The sequence below is a fragment of the Nematolebias whitei genome, chromosome 9 (genome assembly GCF_014905685.2).
Source record: "Nematolebias whitei isolate Nwh7 chromosome 9, NemWhi1, whole genome shotgun sequence".
NCBI classification, from domain to species: domain Eukaryota; kingdom Metazoa; phylum Chordata; class Actinopteri; order Cyprinodontiformes; family Rivulidae; genus Nematolebias; species Nematolebias whitei.
In genome coordinates, this window is record NC_056506.1 from 32,824,497 (window position 1) to 32,845,340 (window position 20,844).

At 39.0% G+C, this 20,844-nt stretch overlaps 3 protein-coding genes across 3 annotated transcripts in view; 1 reads left to right on the forward strand and 2 right to left on the reverse strand.

The window, feature by feature from the left end:
* Positions 1-2,559, forward strand: part of LOC119414568 (zona pellucida sperm-binding protein 3) — a 3,392-nt gene extending 833 nt beyond the window's left edge. The window contains exons 3-8 of the mRNA XM_037681665.1: positions 68-171; positions 251-428; positions 511-628; positions 1,753-1,838; positions 1,958-2,211; positions 2,320-2,559. Coding sequence (XP_037537593.1) covers positions 68-171; positions 251-428; positions 511-628; positions 1,753-1,838; positions 1,958-2,211; positions 2,320-2,417 — 838 coding nt within the window. The 3' untranslated portion in view covers positions 2,418-2,559. The remainder of the gene's footprint in view (positions 1-67; positions 172-250; positions 429-510; positions 629-1,752; positions 1,839-1,957; positions 2,212-2,319) is intronic.
* Positions 2,560-5,978: 3,419 nt separating this feature from the next.
* Positions 5,979-6,666, reverse strand: arl14 (ADP-ribosylation factor-like 14). The gene has a single exon (XM_037681666.1). The coding sequence runs from the start codon at positions 6,614-6,616 to the stop codon at positions 6,068-6,070; it is 549 nt and encodes a 182-aa protein (XP_037537594.1). The 5' UTR covers positions 6,617-6,666; the 3' UTR covers positions 5,979-6,067.
* A 7,368-nt stretch (positions 6,667-14,034) lies between these two features.
* Positions 14,035-20,844, reverse strand: part of ppm1la (protein phosphatase, Mg2+/Mn2+ dependent, 1La) — a 7,971-nt gene continuing 1,161 nt past the window's right edge. Inside the window, exons 2-4 of the mRNA XM_037681667.1 lie at positions 16,203-16,377; positions 15,609-15,770; positions 14,035-14,801 (exon numbers count right to left, since the gene is read on the reverse strand). Coding sequence (XP_037537595.1) covers positions 14,446-14,801; positions 15,609-15,770; positions 16,203-16,377 — 693 coding nt within the window. The 3' untranslated portion in view covers positions 14,035-14,445. The remainder of the gene's footprint in view (positions 14,802-15,608; positions 15,771-16,202; positions 16,378-20,844) is intronic.

The following is a 20,844-nucleotide window of genomic DNA, read 5'->3' on the forward strand; positions in this document are numbered from 1 at the left end:
CCCCCCCCCCCCCCCCCCCCCCCCCTTCATCCAGCATTTGCACATTAAAACTGGTGTTTTATTTCAGGAGATACTCAGTGGATGGCATCTCCTTACTTCCTGCTTGGGTTCCTTATGTCTCCGTAACTTCTGCAGATGACCAGATACACTTTGATCTGCAAATCATGTCTGGTATGAAGCATTTCCTTTAATCATACAAATGAGTCTTATGAAACTGATATCAGTATTTATTTATTTTTTTTTTTTTTAGATGACTGGCAGTTTGAAAGGGGATCCCACGTGTTTTTCTTGGGTGATCCCATTCATTTTGAAGTGTCTGTCATTATGGGTAACCACATGCCCCTGAGGGTTTATGCTGACAACTGCGTTGCCACATCAACCCCTGATACAGACTCGGCGTCCAGATATGACTTCATTGAGCATCATGGGTTAGCTCAAATTTAAACCCTAGTCAACCATAAAATGTGCAAAATTAGGAAAAAAAATTCTTTGAACTATTTTATCTTTCAGGTGTCTTATTGACGCTTACATGACAAACTCAATCTCACGTTTCCTGCCAAGAGTGGAGCAACACAAGCTGAGGTTCCAGCTGGAGGCCTTCAAGTTCTACCAAGAGCCCAGCAACAAGGTCTTTTTTATTTTTTTTATTTTTTAAGCTGCTGAAACTAAGCAAATCTTTTCCATATGTATGAAATGTCTTGCTGCTGATATGCCAGATATAACGGTTAAAAGCAAATTGTTCAACCCGGATATGTAGAGCTCGTGATTCACTGAAGGCCTTTTCCAAACCTCCTCCTTTAAATGTGGTGCGTGTCGAGCAGGACAGTTTTACACTGCTTTCCTTTGTGAAAATGGTGTTCAGAGTCATTAGTGTTGCGAATGGACCGCATTGTCTGGACAAGCTGAATAATTGAAATATCCATCAGCGAAGACTGGAAATGATCCGATTTAGCCTGGTTGTGATCAACTTAAAAACTGTAGCTAAGAAAAACATTGAGTTGAAATTAAAGCTTTTTTTATGTTGCATGAACTAAACCATTTGGTTTTCCAAGTGACTAAAATATTGCCCCATGAAGTGTTTAGGATCGATGCTTTCTTTTCTATATCAATACAGTAGTCCCCTCTTCTTTTTTTCTTATTTATTTATTTTTTAACGCTTTTATAAAGCCTTCCTCTTACAATGTTCTAAACTCTTAAACTTGCGTACAACATATGTACAGTACTGCAAAAGTTTACTCGCCAGCTCTGCAGAACAGCAACTCGGTTCTAGTCTGGCTCGCTTCCTGTGCAGCAGACCTACCCTGCAGCGACGAAGCCCACCACCCCATCCAAGTCTTATGTGCACATTGATAATAGAGCTTCAGGATTATTTGTGACTGTCCTGCCTGTTCTGTGAGCTTGTTAGCGTAGATTTGTTGCAAAACTTTCCATCCATTTCAGCAGAAAGCAGTGGCTGGAGGCACTGTTGGCTTCTGGGTAGTGTAGTTCTTTTGACTTGTTACTGTTAATGGTTTTTGATAGATGCTACAAAATGGCAGTGCCTTTTTATCTCGTACTGTCCCAATCACGTGAGTAATAAGGTTGACAACTGTTGAAAAACCGTGCGTGAGTCTGCAAAAGTCAAAACAGCAAGGGACTACTGTATAAGCAAAATACAGTATTGTACTTTTTTGTTTGTTTTTGAAGTTCCTGTTTTTTTGTATTCTAGCTTGATTGTATTTGAAACATATTTTGTCTCCCTCCCTCTCACAGGTGTATATAAACTGCTTTGTAAAAGCTGTTCCAGTCATGCAGGCTGTAAGTCCTGAAAATCGGGCCTGCTCTTTAATCAATAACGGGTAACCTTTTTTTAAGTCGACTCATTAAATGTTTACAATTTAAAGTCATTTAAACCAGATTTTATCAAAGTGAAATACAGACTCTTAACTAAATAGCTAAATGTTGTCCCCTCATCCAGATGGCAGTCGGTAGATGGAAGCAATCAGGTGTGCAGAAGCTGCGACGCCTCCCAAAGGTTTGAGGAACCACAGACCACAAACCCACCTAGAATTATGAGCACTGCCGCTTGGCCCGCCAGGACCACACCGGAAAGTTCAGTCAAGAGTAAAGCAGGACATCCTTCAGCCACCTATGTTCGATACCGTCCAGAAGTGCAGATAAAAGCCCAAAAATCTCCTAAATTTATGAAGAGGGACACAGACCGCAAAGGCCGTGAGTATAATAATTTTTGTTCTGTAATGATGCTTTAAAACATTTGACGCTTCTAATTTGTGAAACTGTGTAAAATTCCTTGTGCACCTAACACTTTTGTTTTTGCAGAGAGCACCATCCACATGGGACCCATTGTTGTTCTGCCATCTAAAAACCTAAAAGCAACAGAATCCAAAGTGGCACTTTCAGAGACCACCAGTGACTAAAGATCCGCCTGACTGCAATGATCGCTTCACTGTTGCAACTAAAAGGACAAACGTTTGGAGTCTACAGAACCTAAACTAATGCAGAGATTTACCTCGTCCCACAAATGACTGGACAGTTGTAATAAAACTCTTATCCTCTAAACTTTGTGCTCTGTTTCAAATATGGTTAGCATTTATTTGTTACAGCTGTTGTAAATTTAAAAAAGACTTCTAATTAATATTTTACAACATTTTTATGTTGCTGTCCTCTGCAGAAATGCAGTAACCACTCCCAGTCTTTAAATATTGCTCTACATTAAGATGGTTTCAGCAAACACTTTATTTAACATTGGATTTCAGGCTCATGAACGCATTAAAGCCCTAGAAACAAAAGTGGACATTAAGCCAATGTATTGTAAGCAAACAAATGATGCATCCCTCTGACAGCTGTAGCTTCATACAGTAACATGATCCAGGCTCTTGTCTGTTTGGTGTAGACATGCTATTAAGGACCACTTCCTTCCATTACTGCCCACAAGCCAACCATGCAGTCACTGTATTGATTATTTTGTGAAAGCCATGATCCATAAAAAGCTGTCTCCTGCTATACATCCAAGAAAATAACTTGGTCATGGGACGTGCTGGTTTTTGAACATTGCAAAAATTGGAGCACTTAAAAAAAAAAAAAAAAAGTATATTGCTGAGATTTATTGAATAGCTTTTTTTTTTTTTTTTTTTTTTTTTTTTTCTTCCCTCCCAGTAGAGTTGGCAAAATGGGACAAGCGTGACTCTTAAATGGACTGCAGCAATTTAAGTAATGACCTAACCTGACCCAAGCAGGAAGCAAATGGAAATGACGTGTTGTTGCCAGAGAGGACATTTAGGTTTGGGGTGCGTCAGCACCTCGGACAGCGCCCCTCACTGTTCCTCCCCCACGAAGGGCGTGTTGGATGCTGTCCATTGTACTGAATCGATTCCAGCTTCAGTTTCAGGATCCCCTCTTTGACCTCAGACTTTATTTATTCACAGGTCATTTCTCGGTGTCTGGCTCTACTTGTCGGTTTCCTGGACGGCATCACGGCTAAGCGCGTAATAAATCTGGAGGTCACTGAAGAATTCTCCGGCGTTCTGCCGAAAATATACCAACATTCAGTTGTTTTGTGTTGACCAACTTATTTTATTGTCATTCTCCAGTGTTTGACACCTAAATGGAGTCGATGATGGCTTTTCGTTTTATCCCCACGTGAAAAACCTATTTTTTTCTCTCTGCGACTTTCACTCGGATCGTCTTTGGACTCAAACAGCGATGGGTTTCACCGCCCACCTGGCACTTTTTAGCATTTTCCTCCTCACTCCCACGCTGGCTTATTCCAACTCAAAATGCAAGCAGTATTTGTGCGCGCACGGCCAAGTCTGCTGCGCGAACGGGAACAGCACGGACGTCAGCAGCTTTTACGCCACCATCGCCGTCGTCACCCGAAAACTTTCCGGGGTGCTGATCATGCTGCTGCTCTTCGCCATGGGCTACTTCTTTCAGAGGATGCTTTGCTCCAGATCCAGGCAGCACCCTCCGCCGCAGAACGGACCTCCACCTGTCACCACGTCCCGGGAGCTGCTCATGGAGAGCTGCGCACCGGACAGCTTGGACTACCCGGCTCCTCGGTTACCCACATATGATGAATGCAAACTGCCCACTTATGAGGAGACTGTTCGGGATGGAAGCCGGGAGCGAGCCGTGTCCTCTGTGGGACAAACTACATGAGGACTTCAACTGAACGGATCCAAAGAACTGATCATCTCCAGACGGCGTATTTACACAGTGTTTAATGTGACTCCAGGAAGCGGTGTTACGTTTTTACACCTTAACTTGCCTTAAAGAAGAAGAGCCATGCTAAAAGCGAACACTAAAAGTTTGGCAGAGGAGGATGGGGGAGACAAACGCGACTTAACACTCCGCAAAACCAGGTGTTGGTTAAAAATGACTTGGCTCCAAAAATACGCAACAACCAGAACATGAAATAGGTGGTTACTGTTTATCATATTATTTGAATTGTTAACATTAAAGAGGAGTGTAAAGATAATGGATAGATGGATAATAACGTGTTTTTGAGTATTTCTATTTGATTTTTTTTTAATAGATCAAATATAAGCAATCATATTAACGCTGCTGTCCTCTGGAACTTTAACTCCTAGAAAGAGGTTTATAATTGAACCAATCTGTTGCTGTCAGTCTCTTTCTATGAGTCACAGTGTGGTAACATTTCCTGGCAGTGGCTGTCATATTCTATGTCTGTTTTCCAGTAACTCTTCTGATGTGAGCAGTCAAATGTCATATTTAAATATTGGAGATATTAAGTCACCATAAACAGTTATCAAGGACTTTCTGCAAGTTATTTTTTTTAAATCAAATGGAAAACAATGAGGAAAATTGTCTTTTCCCTGTTTGACTTTCACTTTGTTTATTAGTTCCTTTAAGGTACTCATTGCAAATTATGGAATCAAACAAACAAAACAAACAAACAAAAAACATATAGTCATGAGCTTTTATAAAAATAATTTTGAAAATGCATTGGTTTGAAATTCTGAAATGTTGGTGTGTAAACAAAGCAGTTTTGCTGAAAGTCATAGGAAGGCTTGAAACAGGCTATTGTGACAAATGTGGCAAATTTGAACATGTAGAAGCTAAAAGATGATTGCTGCTAAATGAAAATGAAAAAAAGAACAAGTAAGACAACTGTCGAGAATAAATATTGGAGATCAGTCAGGGTAGACCAGAATGTTTATCATTTCAACCTGACCTATCTTTATATGCTCATCAAATCGGAGCATAACCGTAAAACATGACAGACGTCTCGATTCCAAATGGCTCTTCCATGATTGCTCTCATTGTGAACCCATTTTTAGCTACTTCAGCTGTTTCTACAGCTTAACAAAAGCATGTGGTAGTTAGCAGCAGGTCACAAATTATTTAAGAACAAAATATCAGAAAAAAATGCAGATTTGCTTCTTACTTTGTTTTTTCAGCAGTCTTCAAGACATTGTTGCCGATGGATAAATCTACATAAAAGTAAATCTTGTTTACTCAGCACACCGGGTCATTATGGCTACAGTGCAATTTAGAAGACACACGCTTTTATATTATTACATCATTCTGAATGTACTGTTAAAAAAACACAATTTTTGTCTTTATTTAAGCAAATCCCAGATCTCTTTTGCAAGGGAGCGTAATATGCATGTGTTTGGACTGTGGGAGAAAACCCACGCAAACATGCAAACTCCACACAGAAACACCCCAGGTTCAAACCGGGGATTGAACCCAGTACCTTCTTGCTGTGAGACAACAGTGCTAACCACTGAGTCATGCTGCCAGATCATATTATCCCAAATGGACTTAAATTATTACACTTGATGCTTTTCCTTTTGGACATGCACGTCCACAGTTGTGAGTCATAACTCACTAACTCCAGACATGTTGCAGGATTGAATAAAATCGTTTCATGAAGTCCACAAGATCCACAAAACACTAGAAATGTATCTGGATCAAACTATAGGTCAAAGCTCATGGTTAAGTCAACTCAAGGTGTTTAAAACGTGGTGACTCTGAATGAACTGAAATAAATGAAGCTCACTGTCTGCTGCTCCATTAAAGTGCACCGGGTCTTGATATTGTCCTACACAGCCTCCGGGGGGATTCTGGCCATTTGGACCACTTTCCTAAAGGTCTCCTCTACTCCAACTCCCATCGTGGCGGAGCAGGGCTGAACAAACCAGTCCCGACCCGAGCACATCTTCCTCAGCTTGAACCTGTCCTTGAGCTCGGTGATGGTCAGCGCGCCACTCACGTCCTGCTTGTTGGCGAGCAGGATGAGCGGACAGCCGCGCAGCTGCTCGCTCTGGAGCGTCTTCTCCAGCTCCGCACGCGCCTCCCCCAGGCGCGCACGGTCCGAGGCGTCCACCACGAACACCACGGCCGCTGCGTTCTGGTGGTACTTCTGCCAGTGTTCGCGCATCTTCCGCTGACCCCCCACGTCCCACAGGGTCACGACGATGGGCTTCCTGTTCTTCCTGGCATCCAGCATTTCCACGTTGAAGCCGATTGTCGGGACGGTGCTGACGCTCACGTTGTGCTTCATTTTGTAGAGGAGTGTCGACTTGCCGGCATTATCCAGACCGAGGAGAAGGACCTGGACTTGTGGCTGTTTGGACAGGAGGTGGCCCATGCTGTGTGGAGACAGACAAGCAGGGCAGTCGCTTCTCCCAGGTCTGGATACGCAGTGTTTGCTCAGTGCGCTGCCTGGAGTTTAATAAATGAGCCATTAGCTCCAAGCTGAACCACATTTACTGTTGGCTACTCTGATAAGGAGACACAGAGGACAAAGTTTGTATCCTAGACAATCTCTTAGTATTGAGTCACTGTTGGCACATTAGCAAGGCGTGGAGGTTATACTATATAAACAGATTGTGCTATCCTTTTTTATTCTGAACAACAGAGTTAGAGTACCCCATTGAATCGCAATCTCTCCTCAACAAAGGACTGAGCATTTTTCACCATCAATAGTTTGAACATACCCCCCTTAGATCATTTGTTACTCTTTTAATTTTGGAGGGGACACCGATTCTGGAAGGCAGAGTCAATCCCTCACCCCCCAAATGGACAAAGAATAAATAACATTTAAGTGTTCCAGGATAGAAAAAAAAACTATTTATGACTGATCATTCCAGTGATTTTCAAGATGTTTGCTCTTTAGTTAAAGGGTTACAGTTTCTGTCAGATGGAGTCACTATGTCCTGGAAAAAAATAAAAATAAATAAAAATTGATCCATCCCAAGATTTCTGTTCTTGAGATGGACCAAGTCTGAGGATCATGTCAGTCAGTTGGCTCAGTTGGTTTGAGTGTGGTGCTAATAATGTCAAGGTCGCTGGTGCGTTCCTGATACAGGCAAAGGAACTGGACCCTCAGACAGAGGCTGGTCCATCCCATGAACCGAGCACCCCAAACCCAAACTGAGCAGTATGCAGTTCAGTGCAGTGACCTCTATATTGGAGAAACTGAACAAACTCCACATGGCTCACCTCAGAGAGCTAGCTCTTCAGGGATAGACTCTGTGGTCCATTTACATCTTAAGGATAAGGGACACTTATTTGAGCACCAATATTTTCATATTTTGGACTGAGAAGACAGCTGGTTTAATAGAGGGTGTGAAGGAAGACATTTACGTATAACAAGAAAAATCAACTTTAAAGAGAGGCAGAGGTCTCATATTTCAACTTTCAAAACTTACACTGCAGCATTAGGCCTGATTCCCAGTTGGATCCAGTCAGTTCCACTCCAGTTCACACCTTCTGTGAGCAAGGCAGACCATCGTCCATTGTGGGGGCGAGTACTGCAGATGAATCTAAGTACATAACCAGGCCTCTCATGCAGTTCTATAAAGCTTTGAACTCCACACACTCCAGACATTTTAGAATCGATAAAGCCTCCCGGATGGGAAGTGAAACATCTTCAGCTTCAGAATAGAAGTCCTGTTGTTATTGTTGTTTAACCTTTGTTGAACTACTCATCATGGCTGATAATAATCAGCCAAAACGCTCCAAAATTGTATCAGTTGCAGATGTACAGCTGGTCAAATTGTCCAGTGGTTCATGAGATATTTTGCTAACAGACAGACTTTGTTGACTCCAAACAGTCAAAATTTTAAACAGATATGATGCAAAATATCAGTGCGCAAAATATGCACTTGGAATGCCTCACGGCTACTATCACATAAAACTCAGTGAATTTTTATGTTTTAAATTCACAGAGTTTTAGTTAGTTCTGTGAATTTTAAAGTCTGTTGACTGTAGCGGTAATCTTAAATTTAAATAAATGTATCTGGTTGGCTCCAAAGGTTAGTTAGTGATTGCTTTCTGCAAGTTTCTTAGAATTTGGCAGACAGTTCATGAAATATTTAATAATAAAATAATAACAAAATAAAAAAACAAGTGCTTATAATGTTCTCAGTTTAACATCGCTTTAATAAAATATGACAGCAATGACAAAAAAAAAAAATGTTAACATGTTTTTTTGATCTTTTAATCACAAATTAATCATGTTTTGTTTGACAACAGACAGGAAGAGTATGTGTCTGCTAAAGAAATAAATCCTGTTCACTTAAATGTTTTTTTTTTACTAAAAGAACAACCAGCATTTTGTTTTGAAATACCAAGAATCAAGATGCACAGTATAGCCACTGTCAGACATGTTAACAAAATATATTTTTTACATTTTATTTCTCATTCTCATCAACAAAAAATAAAAGTGTGAAGTAATTCTTTTTTTTTAACATCTAAAACAAAATGAGCCACTGACCCCCAAGATATGCCATGAAAATTGACATTATTAAAAAAATATATAAAGAAATAAATAAATAAAAACATACAACAATAAAAAAAAACTGTCATTATGTCAGAATTACAACAAATAAAAAAGGTAAAAGTTGAAGAGAAGAATAAATCAATCAAGATTGGTAGAGTTTTTATTGAAACTAAATCAAAGTGGTTCATCCAACACAGTTTCCTCTTCTTTACCATTGTATCTGTCTTCTATCAGATCATTTTCTTAAACAGATACCAATTCAAAACAAATATGAATATTATATTACCTCACGTTATCAGAAATCCAACTGACAAATGAAAGTTGTTGTTGTGTGCTCACTGTGAGACTCTCAGCGTGTTCGTCTCAGTCTGACCTCGGATCTATGAATATTTCACAGAGTTACAATCGATCAGTTGTAATGATCTGCCCAGTCAGCTCTTCAGTTCTCCCTCCTCGCACTGCAGAGTGGACGTGCCAAGAAAACCCATATAATGGCACCTGCTGCTCTGAAGACGCCAGGCGAGGGCCACAGAAAGCATCCAGTCACATCTCGACCGATTCTTCTGATCAATTCAACAGGATTTTACCAGAAAACTGTTCATTTCCTGTCAAGTTCTGGTCCATATTCCTTTAGGTTTCACCCACACTCCGCCGGTTGGGTTATCCATCACGTAAACCAGTCCGCCTGCGTCACGGTGACTTGGTGGCCAAGAGTGGGGTATTGCTTTCTCCAGGGCCCGGGCCGGAGGATGATAAGTACAGCTCGCTGGAGGGGTCACCCTCTTCTGAAAGTGGACAATAGAGGTCGGCACAGAGCATGCGTCCGTTTTCGGACACGCATCCTCTGTGACTGCATGCTGGAAAATTACTCGAGTTTCCACCGAGGATCTGGAGCCGTACTGTCCCATGCTGTTTGGAGATTCAAATGATTCCTCTACAAGACCCCAAAATGAACCACAACGTCCTCTAGTTTGGCACGTGTTTCTCACTGACTCCTAAATGATCTGTCGCTTCGCTTATATGGCGTTGAGATAAACAAGGTGAAGTGTTCCAGTAAGGCTGACGGGTGACGTGTTTTGCTTGTAGGGTCATCAGAGGACCAAACATATGAGCTCAAGTTCAAGCTATTCTGAGCCTCTCCACCTGCTGCACGCTAACCCTGACCATGAATAGCTTTGTGGGAAGACTAGGGAGGGGGGGGGGGGGGCGACTTGTGCAGCAGGATGGAGTTGTTTTGCAGGGATGATATGGAGAAGGAGTTATTTCTGACCAGGCAATATTGTCTATTTCTTCCCTTTGGTAACATCACCCCATTGGTTCTGGACAGGATGATTCACAACAAGCAGCTTATTGTGGCTCAAAACCAGAACCTGACTGGTTTGAATTCCTGAAAAGGTGACAATAAGGACTTCAAAACTTCCATTTGGCGTGCTCATAAGCAAGGCATTTTAGACTTAAGTGCTACAGAAGAGTTGTCTAGCAAGATATGTAAAAATAAAAGCAATTTATCCTGCGAATAAATAATAAATGATTTGAATAGGTCTACAAGTTATAGCTGTCAAAATGAAAATTCAGGCTACACATTCGAAACATACACATACAGTGTATACAGGGCTATGCAACAAACTTTGTCATCCTTCGTCTTTTCTTTTTTAAGGACTTCATTGTAATATTTTAAAGTTATATAACTCAATTGATTTTTGTTTTGTTTGTTTGTTTGTTTGTGAAGTTTTTCAAAGCTTTTCTTAAGGCTTTGGCTACCTTCCCAGACTAGTACCTGACCAAACACAGAATAATGTTCTTTTTGTTTCTTAGTGTTGCTGATGTTTGTTAAGCCACTAATCTCTTTTCAATAAATCATTCAGGCATGAAATATTTAAATCAAAAAGGCTCATAAGCTTAACAGATGAGCCAGTGCAGCGTCGACACATTTGCACTAGTGTTTAGCATATTTCTTAGTTTATATCTTAGTTCCTCATTACTGTTACTTTTACAATTTATATTTTTGCTGTTGTTGGACGAAACTGGGACCCTGTGCACACAGTTTCATTCCACCTCATGTACCACATGTGATGCGAATGACGATAAAGAACCTTGAACCTTGAACATAACACAAAACTTTTGCAAAGATCCAATCGTAAAGTAATTTTTAAGGCACTTTGTTATCAGAAGCCTGGTACAAAATTGTTCCACATGTTTTTTTAGTGGAATCTAGAAAAAAAGCACATCTAACACAGTTTGACACATAAAATTGGTATTTTTGCACCATCAAATTGACTCTCAATGGGCTTTTACCTGAAAACTTGTCATACAGTAAAGATCAATGAAGGATGAAGCATCTCTTACGTCCGTCATAAAGATGGATTTGTTCTAGAAGTTAATTATTTAACTTGGTTTATTTAATTAAATAAATAATTAAATCATCATATAACAGTGATTGTTCTCTGCAAGGTTCTATAAAATCTGTGTTTGCTTATAAGACATTTCGTTAACACACAAACACGTGCACACACAGACACATTGCTTTTGCTGTTCAGTGACGGAGTGATGATGAATGATTCATGCAGAAATCATTTCAAACGTGTTCACGCTCAACATTTACTCACTCGGCATTAATCTGATTCTCACAGTTAAAACTGTGTTTTTATTGTAAACTTCTGCTCAGATACAGAAGGACAGAGACCGAACATACAGTATGCTGATTTGGCGTTCTGCCAAAAATCCACAAACAAAAAAAACTCAACAATAAATAAGGCATTAGGTAAACAGTTAAATAAAGTCCAACAGAATGTCATTCTTGCTCTGAGCTGATGAAAAGTCATGACACACAGTGGCAGGAGCTGAAGTGAGATCAGTAGTAAATCAAGTATGGGTTACTGGAACTTTCTCTGATTTGTTGCTGCGGTCCATGATGTCAGTCGTATTGCTTCATGAGCAGATCAGATTTCTGAGTACAAGCATTCTGCAGAGTGGACTCCATGATGAGTCATCCTTCCGACGTGTATACTTTCCAGGTCAGGGCCTTCAGTGTCCTGTGACAAACATTGTAAATACTTTCCTCATAAACATGGAGAAGGCAAAGCTCATGCCCCCCTATGGATGGAGGAAAACCACTTTGAGAGAACAGTCCAGTTTAGCTTTGTAACATTATAGAGAGCTGCATTTCGTGGTATAAATTAGGTTTCACATACATTTAAATCTTGCATTACTGACAATGTTAATATTGGTTGATATGTAAAAGTTCACAATTCATTTTGTATAGAGGCTTTTTCAGCACTCTGTTGTTGTGTGCACGCACTGTTTATGTGTTGTTCTTTCGCCCTCAACATATTATTTGAGTATCACCCCCCCTTCTGCATACTTGAAATGTGGCTTTAGCCCCAAAAATCAATTTAAAAAAGTCATTTTATGATGAGTGCTTTAAGATACAGTCACATTCATAGAAACTTTACAAACCACAATGTCTAATAAAAACAAGCATTCACAGAGAAACCCATTTGCACTGATGATCTGAGCTCCTAATGCAGTTTATTGGTCACTTCCAGGAACATTAGCTACATTCACATCAACGAGAACCAGTCGTTCAGATGTGCACAAATCGATGGCTATTTCATAAATGGAATAATTTCTTTGCATTTTAGATTAGACTAACAGCACGCACACTGATCATGTCTGAGTCTGTAGAATCTCTTTTAATTCATGCCATGAAGATGCTTAAAGCTAGTCGTTTTTCTTTGTACCGTATTTTCCGGCATTTAAGTCGCAGTTTTTTGCATAGATTTGCCGGTCCTGCGACTTATATACTTGTTTTTTTCCATATTCATAACACAATTTTTGATTAACGCTTTAAATGTTCATTGACACTGACATGAACCAGAGTAAACATTACCATATGCAGCCGCTACAGGTGCGAGAGGACCCTCTAGGCCTTTGACAACTGCCAGTAGGCATATATATTGTTCCTGTGCCGCTACCCCTGCTGCCCTACTGCCAAACATTGACCATTAAAGCGTATTTATTAATGAGAAAGTTAAACTGAGACACACATTTCTATAATGTTGAGCAAACACATAATTGTTTTTAAGTGTTAATCTTGTTAAATTTCAAAGAACTGCAACAGCGAGTCCTCCCGTGCGCGCTCCTATGGCCACCCATCAATTTTTGGCACAACACCGGCCCACGTTTCTTGTGGGTCAGCGGTAACGCATAATAAATGCAACTTATACACCGGAGCAACTTATTCGCCGGAAAATACGGTATTTGTTTTTGAACAATAAATTTCACTATCTGAGCATCTGTCGTCAAAAGTGATCATGTTTTTGTCTGTGTGTGTTTGTCTGTAGCTTTAGAACAAATCCCAGGAACCAAAGGATGAATTTTAATGAAATTCTCAAAATGTGATAACTGGATGTACATCTACAACTCTTTAATTTAAGAAGTCGAACCAATTTAAGCTAGTGGCCACAGCTAATCAACATTAACCAACAAAAAGCATCTCAGTCCTTTTTTTCCAGATATTGTGATCAAATTTGATCTGGTAGCAGCTGAGCACCATTAACAAATATCCAGAACTCTACACACTGTGCAGTATTTTTGCTCAAAATACTGGCATTTACTCTTGTCATTAACACTTAACACAATATCTTATGAACCATAGACGTCACCTTTACAAAACTCACAATAATAAATATTGCTTGTACATTTGTAACTATAGTAAACTGTCGGAGTCACCCCAATTGAAGCTCGCTTGTATACAAAGGTCACTGTACCTCAGTGAGTTTTACAAATACTGAGCTAAATTTGTTGCAGTAGTAGCTGAGAGTCATTCACAACACACTCCTAACACTAACAGATCACATAGATTTGAAGAGATATGTCACATTATTTCAAGGTTTAACAGCAGAGGACATGCATTCCTTCAAGGAATGCTAGACCTTTAGTTACATTTACTTTTTGGAAGACAGTTTAATAATTTAGCTAAATGTATAAAAAGTAAAATAAGTACATAAGGACTTGTAACGCTCTCTGGCTGACTCCTTATTCACTGTGGACAGCTCATGATTGAAATCCATCAGACCCAGCATGAATCGAAGCTAAATGAAAACTGGAACTATCAACACTTGACAGGCACCATTCAAGTATGCAGGAGGCGAGTGATTTATACTCAGAAAGTTAAGATTTGAGTACAGGATCCTTTCAGGTTAATTGCAAATATGGGTCTACAGGAACCTTTTTATATTTTACAAATTGTTCCTGATCAAAAGTGTAAAAATTCTTCAGTACTTCATCAAAATGCAGCAAGCTAAATGGCAATTTTGCAGTTGCATTTTCAGCACCTTCCTGCAATTGCACAGTAATTCTTGTGCAGGCACAACTTCTAGCCTCCTCTAAAACAAAAAAGAAGAATGTCCTTTGTAGCTGTATCATTCATGTGCATGTATATTAAAGAGTAGTAAACTAATCACAGTCTGACGCGTGCTGGTTAAGAGAAAAATCCTGCAGGTTTTCTTTTGCAGTTGTTTTGAGTTGATCATTCAAAGAGAAAAAATGTCTACGCTATCTGTTTAAAGGTCATTTACTCAATCAAATGCCATCATTTGTACACTTGTTAGCATGTATATAATTGATGTGTTGCACTTATGTATGGTACAGTCCTCAGTGTACATACTGTGAGCTCCAAACTCAACCCTGACCTACTCACTCGCCTTGCTGCTCCCCCCAGCCCCACTTTTAAACTTCACCACCATGACTGTGATGTTGTCGGGGCAGCCACGGTAGAAAGACTGGAGGACGATGCTTTTGGCGCCAAAGTGAGGCTCATCCAGACGCTCGCGAACAAACCGCACTGCCTCCTCGTTACTGAAGGCGTCCCACAGGCCATCAGACGCCAGAATCAGGAACTCTGGCTGCAGTTTGTCCAGGTCAAAGGTCATTATATCAGGGTCAGGGATGACGACGTTGAGGTTCTTCAGTGGGTAGTCTCCCAGGGAACGGGACATAGCAAGGATTCCCTGAACTCTCCAAGATCCATTAAAACTAATGAAGCCTCCTACAGAAAAAATTAAATAAAAATACAAAAGATTTTTGTAAAATTTACTCTTAAATATGAGACACTTCAACAAAAACACATAGCATGTAGACGATACTGTTCTGAAAGTCATATAAAATAAATTGCAAATGTTTTTATACATTTGTGTGTGGGGGTGGGGGTGATGTCACTATTGACCCTGTGCGCTATAGTCACAAGAAGTCATCATCTATAGGTTTAGCTGAGAGAATCTAAAACTGAAAATAAATAAATAAATGCATTTACTAAATGAGCAGATATTTTCCATAAACATATAGTTTGTTTCCTCTCAGGTAGGATGTGATTATAGATGCTTCATTGTCATCAAAAGCACAAAAAGTTGTTGAGCAACAATCATGTTTTTTTTACACTTGAATCATGAATGCGCTTGAATTTACACTCGAATCACCACTGAGTCCATATGTTTTCCTAGTGAAAACCTGTGGATGTGCTGGCTTTCTGCAGTGCTCTAAGTCTCCTATCAGCCACACAAAATGTTGGCAAACAGTTAATCTAAATATGGGTGGAAATGCATATCACATTGCATAATATTATTAAAATAATAGCACAATGAGTGTGTCATAATCAAAGTTCAAACTATTAGTGTGTGATTGTTCTTTTTATACAAGGTTGTGCTGTATATTCCAGGTGAAGTAGTGATAAAGGTGGACAAGGTGCAATTCTAGATTTCACCCATAGATGGCAGCCAAAGAATTTCAAACTCTAAGGGAAGTGTGGTCCTGGTTCAAAGTGGTGATACCTTTGAGAACTGTTGATCTTAGCATTTACCTGCCCTTTTGATCCTCTTGCGCTCTTTAAGCTGATACGGTTTGTGGTCATGTGAGAGTGCAACAGCATTCCCATCTTTGTCACACAACACCCCCCGAGAGTCTCCAACATTGGCCACTGTGAGCTCTCGGTCGGACAGCAGAGCCACCAGGCAGGTTGTACCTGAGCAGAAAATAAAGAAAAAAAAATCCTTAATGATCCTTTGAGAGATTATCCTGAACAAGTCAAAGCATTTATTATTTTATTCAATCTACTTAAAAGGCTTACACAATGTGCTTGGTAAAAATACACTGAAAGGTTCATCAGCCAAACATTTAAAAACCTCTGCCATGTAGACTAAGATCAAGCAACAGCAAAACTTGTGTAAAAGTTGGGTTAAAAGTTAAAATATGTGTCATAAATGCAAAGGTCAAACAGAAACAGTGTCTGGATAAATGTAAGTTTAATTTGTAAGGAATACATTTTTAATTCAAGTTCCTGAAAGTTCACAAAGCTCTCATTCAGCTTCACCGTAAATATTTACGGCAGCCTTGTTTTTCAGTCTGCTCGTGTTTTGTATGTTTACTTCCTACAGCCTGCCTCCCCCCGCCTGACCTGCTTCATCGTGGTTGGCAGAGAGCTTGTCCAGCATCTCGCGGTCCACAGACAGGATGCGCTGCTCGAGGATGCTGGCGTACGAGACAGCGCCGTCTCTCTTCTCTTTCTCAAAGGCCTGCAGCTGCTGCTTCAGAGACTCGGGCAGGTGGGCCTTCGCATAGTCAGCTGCAGCCTGAGACAGACAGGAAGTCGGACGATCAAAGACGAAAACATTAGACTAATGGAAGAATTAAAAGAAATGGCAGAGACACAATGAAAAGTCGTCTGTGGCACTGATGCTATTGAATAAGATCAGATATGTCATCTGTTTTTTTTTTCAGTAATATGCAAACAAAAGCAAGTAATTGGCATGACATATATTATTTTGCTAAATTATACCACAATTTCCTTCGAGTAATTAAACCAGTTATTACCATTATTGCTGTAGACTGTTATTGCAGCACAAACTGCATGCAACTTTTAAAAATAGCTTTGTGTAAAAGTAGGCACTGTTTTTTTTTTTGTTTTTTTTTACTTTTAAACAACACTGAATCAAAGGCTTATGTAAATAAATATATGCATAAATATCAAATTTAGACAGAACTGAATAAACAACTAAACACTCCTCAACTAAAGACAGTTTTTAATGTGTTGCTTTTGTGTTTAGACTCTGCACAAGCTCTTTTTCTTTTATAAAATATGCCCTGATGTATTTTTTTTTTTAGAATTTATTTATAAATATATTTTTTGGATAGTATTCAGTCATGCCATACTGATCCAAATATGTCCAAATGGGATCAAATATGTTACACAGATGGAATAAGGCTTCTGGTGATGAACTGCAGTGAATGTCTGCCCCCCCCCCCCCAAAAAAAAAAATAAGCTAAATAAATAAATTGATTTAATAGTAATCCTTCCCAATGAAACTGAAAAAGGTTATTTTTGCCTCAACTGTTGACAAACCTTGCAGCTTGTCCATTTGTTCATCCGCAAACAGCGGATGGTTTCCGTTCTGATGAAAAACATCTCACTTCAATTTTCTTCCGGATCACTGCTGTTCAGTTAACACAGACCAGTGTTGCAATTTCTTTTTCTCATTTGTTAAAAATGTTCATTTAAACTTTCTTTCAGTTTTTTTCTTCTTCTTTCAGCTGCTCCCTTCCTCAGGGGCCACCACAGCAAACTAACTCGCATAAAGACCTGGCAAATATTTTTATGCTGGATGCCCTTCCTGACGCAACCACAGACCACCGAGCTACCACAGACCTCTGTGTGGAGCAGAGAGCCATCTGGTGTTCGGGGGAGCAGATAATGGGGGTTAAGAGCCTTGCTCAAGGGCCCAGAGTGAGGCAAATGAGGATGGAGGCAGGTGTGGGTGTTGCACTATTCCCACCCCCATTTCAATGTTGTCGATTCGGGGAATTGAACTGACGACCTTCCGATCACAGGCTCACCTTTAACCCCTGGGCCACCACTACCCCTCTTAAACTTTCTTTCAGTACAATATTTATTAATATTTCTTCGTGCAACTTAGTTCGTTGTGGCGACCCCTAAGAAAGGGAGCAGCCGAAAGAAGAAAAAAATATATATGTAAAAATTGGATTTTACGTAAATGTGAAAAAATACAGAAAAATCAATTAAATTTTTTCTCAAATGAAAAAATACAAACTTTAAATGTTGTTACTTCTCTCTGTCAACTGGTAATTTCACTATTTATATATTTTTTCATTATATCACGTAGTGTATATACTGTATGTGCACAATCAAATGTTTTCCTTCATCCCAATAACTACAAGTTTGTTAGTGACTGTTAAAACAGCTGTTTTTATCCTATAACCTGTTTGAAAAGATGGAAATATCTGTTAAATGTGGTGTAAATTACATGCAGCAGGTGTTGAGTTATTGAACAACCTCATGACAGTCCATCCCACAAACCCTCATCCTCGTCCAACTTTAATTTAGTTGCTTCTTTCCTTATTTCTTCCTCCAGCATTTCCATTTAATTAAATTAGGTTTAATCAAACCTTAAATGGGAGATTTTAACAGCTCTTGCTTAGATCCTTCTTGGAATAACATGATGATATGAAGTAACCGATTTATGAAACAAAGCAGAAGTACAAAGTAGAGAAACAGCAGTTAATTGTTACAAAACATTTTGTGTCACAGATTTCAACCGTTCTGCAATATACTCATATTTTAAAATGCCTGTTCCCCTCAATGCATTGACAGAGGTGTTGTTCAATAAAAGTTCACTAAAGTTCAGTAAAATGCAACTATAACTGCATGTAGATTGTCATGGATATGAACTGCAAATGATTGAATCTGTTGCTTAAATGCAAATATGAGGTGAGGAAGTGAAATATTGGAGGAATATAAACTAAAAAAAAAAAAAACATTGGATCGGTAGAAAACCATTTTTCCTGATTGCCCTTACTTACCCAAAACATTTTTTCCCTGGAAGAATATTGGAACAATAAATTAACTGCACAGACCTGCCATCTAAAATAGAATAAATTAGTTTCAAGTATACATTTTCATTTGTAGTCAAAGAGAAATGGCAAAGTCATTCCAGTTCCAAGCTCTTAACCAGCTCACGTATAAATTTTATTGTCTTTATATCCAATTACTGAATGTAAAAGAACAGACCCACTTTACTGAAAGTGAAGTGATTTGACTTTTTTAGTTTTGCTGATATCACTGCTGCAATAAAACACAACTTTCTGCTTCCCTCACTTAAAAAAATAAATTCTACAGAGAAAATGGGTTTGAAATGTCATTTTAAGAGGAAAAAATTGTGAATATTTTTATTTTCTCTGTGACATAGCTCATGATTAAATAAACTCTACAAAAGTCTAAGACATATCTAAAAAGTTCTTGGCATACTTTCATGGCCGGGGTGCGTTACACTGACAAACAGCCTGTTTCATTTGTTCTTATTTGGCTGTGCAGCATTTCTCTATGTAACTAATATACATGAGTTTGTATCTATTTCCATTTTGTCCTCACCATTATACAAGAGAGCCATAAACATGTAGAAGAAACTATTATTGAATGCAGTGAATCACTTTGACACATTAAACTCATCCACCAGTGCATTATTTTACATTTGCTCTTCAGGTTGTTTCCAGAACCGATATGTGCTCCTGAGAGAGGGTGTTTCATTTCAGGAGGAAGTTTAATGACCTTAATAAAGCCGCTGCAGATGTCAGAGTGACCCAGTCCACAATGTTTGCTCACGTCAGATAAGTGGATAAATATAGAAAAATAAAGGGACAACCAAGCAAACAAGAGTAAATAAACATGTTAAGCATGCAAATTTTACAGAATACTCAAACGTTGGAGAGGCCATAAAAATGAGAAAGAAAGGAAGAATGAATGTTTGTTTGTTAGTAGGCAAAAAAAAGAGCTTTTTTTAAAAAAAACATTTAAAGCATTTCAATCGTATGTTGACTGGTTTTCTGTTACAATCCCAAACTAAAATGTTTGAACATACTTCATGTAAGTTGAACGTCGCAAGTCTGACGTTAAAAGCAAATAAATACAGGACTTATAGTCTCACATTTTATGAAACTATAAAGCTAATACTCAAAGTCATCGAATGGTGAAAAATATTCCCATGCCAAACTACACAATCGTGCATTATGACTTCAACTGGAGTTTATGGACTCTCTGAAACAAGCTAAAATAAAAATAGTGCAAAGGCTTTTGTGGTTAGAGAGAAGGATCAGCAAACAGAATGTTAGTACCTCAATGGGCTTTAAGCAGAACACTGAACCCCACAACCCCCACACTCAGAGTGTGCGTGCGTGCATGAGTTTAATGTGTTAATAATTAGTCTGCCATGTTTTAAAGTGCAAAGATATTTTTTTGTTTTGATTTAAAATGCATCAACTTCTATGATGCTTGTGTGAGTTACTAAATGCTTCTCATGAGTCATTTTGATGACAAATATCTATCCAAAAAATATGTGCAAAAACAAACAAAACATATATATATATATATATATATATATAATCTCTATTCAGGTTTTCTGTGTTTTTGCAATGGAAACTCTTTGTATCCTCAGGAGTTGTACTGCCTCATATATTTGATTTGGCACTGCTTTCATTGATTAGCATTGCTGACTTAACTTTTTAAAAAGCAGAAAAACTGGAAGTTTTGTTCACAGCTGGTTCCTTATTTTAGTATTTCCAGGACAAACTGAAAGTTTCAAGATATTGGTGATTGTTTCCAAAAGATTATGAAACTAAAAGCTGCTGTGCATAATGTCACAATAACAGCCAACAAAACCTAAATTCTCTTATTTTTTTTCCCTAACACATGTATTGGTGAAATAAAAATCATTTAGGAATGATAAAGCTTCTTGTTTTGTGTATAAATAATCAAGAGGACTCCATAAGTTAGAAATGTTCCCATCTATTTGCATGACAAACTGACAATAATACAGGTTGACTTTAGAGTCCTGCAATTAATCCTCATCATTGAGAGAGGTCAGAAACAACCTCTGAGGAACAGATGGTGTCCATGACGAGTCCTCAGGCACCCATGAGAAACCACTGACCCCTGACAGCACAGGGAGAGACACAAAGAACGCACACACACACACACACACGCACACACACACACACACACACACACACACACACACACACACACACAC

Coding starts and splice junctions, on each gene's coding strand:
- arl14 (XM_037681666.1), bottom strand. CDS start 6,616: ATGGGCCACCTCCTGTCCAAACAGCCACAAGTCCAGGTCCTTCTCCTC.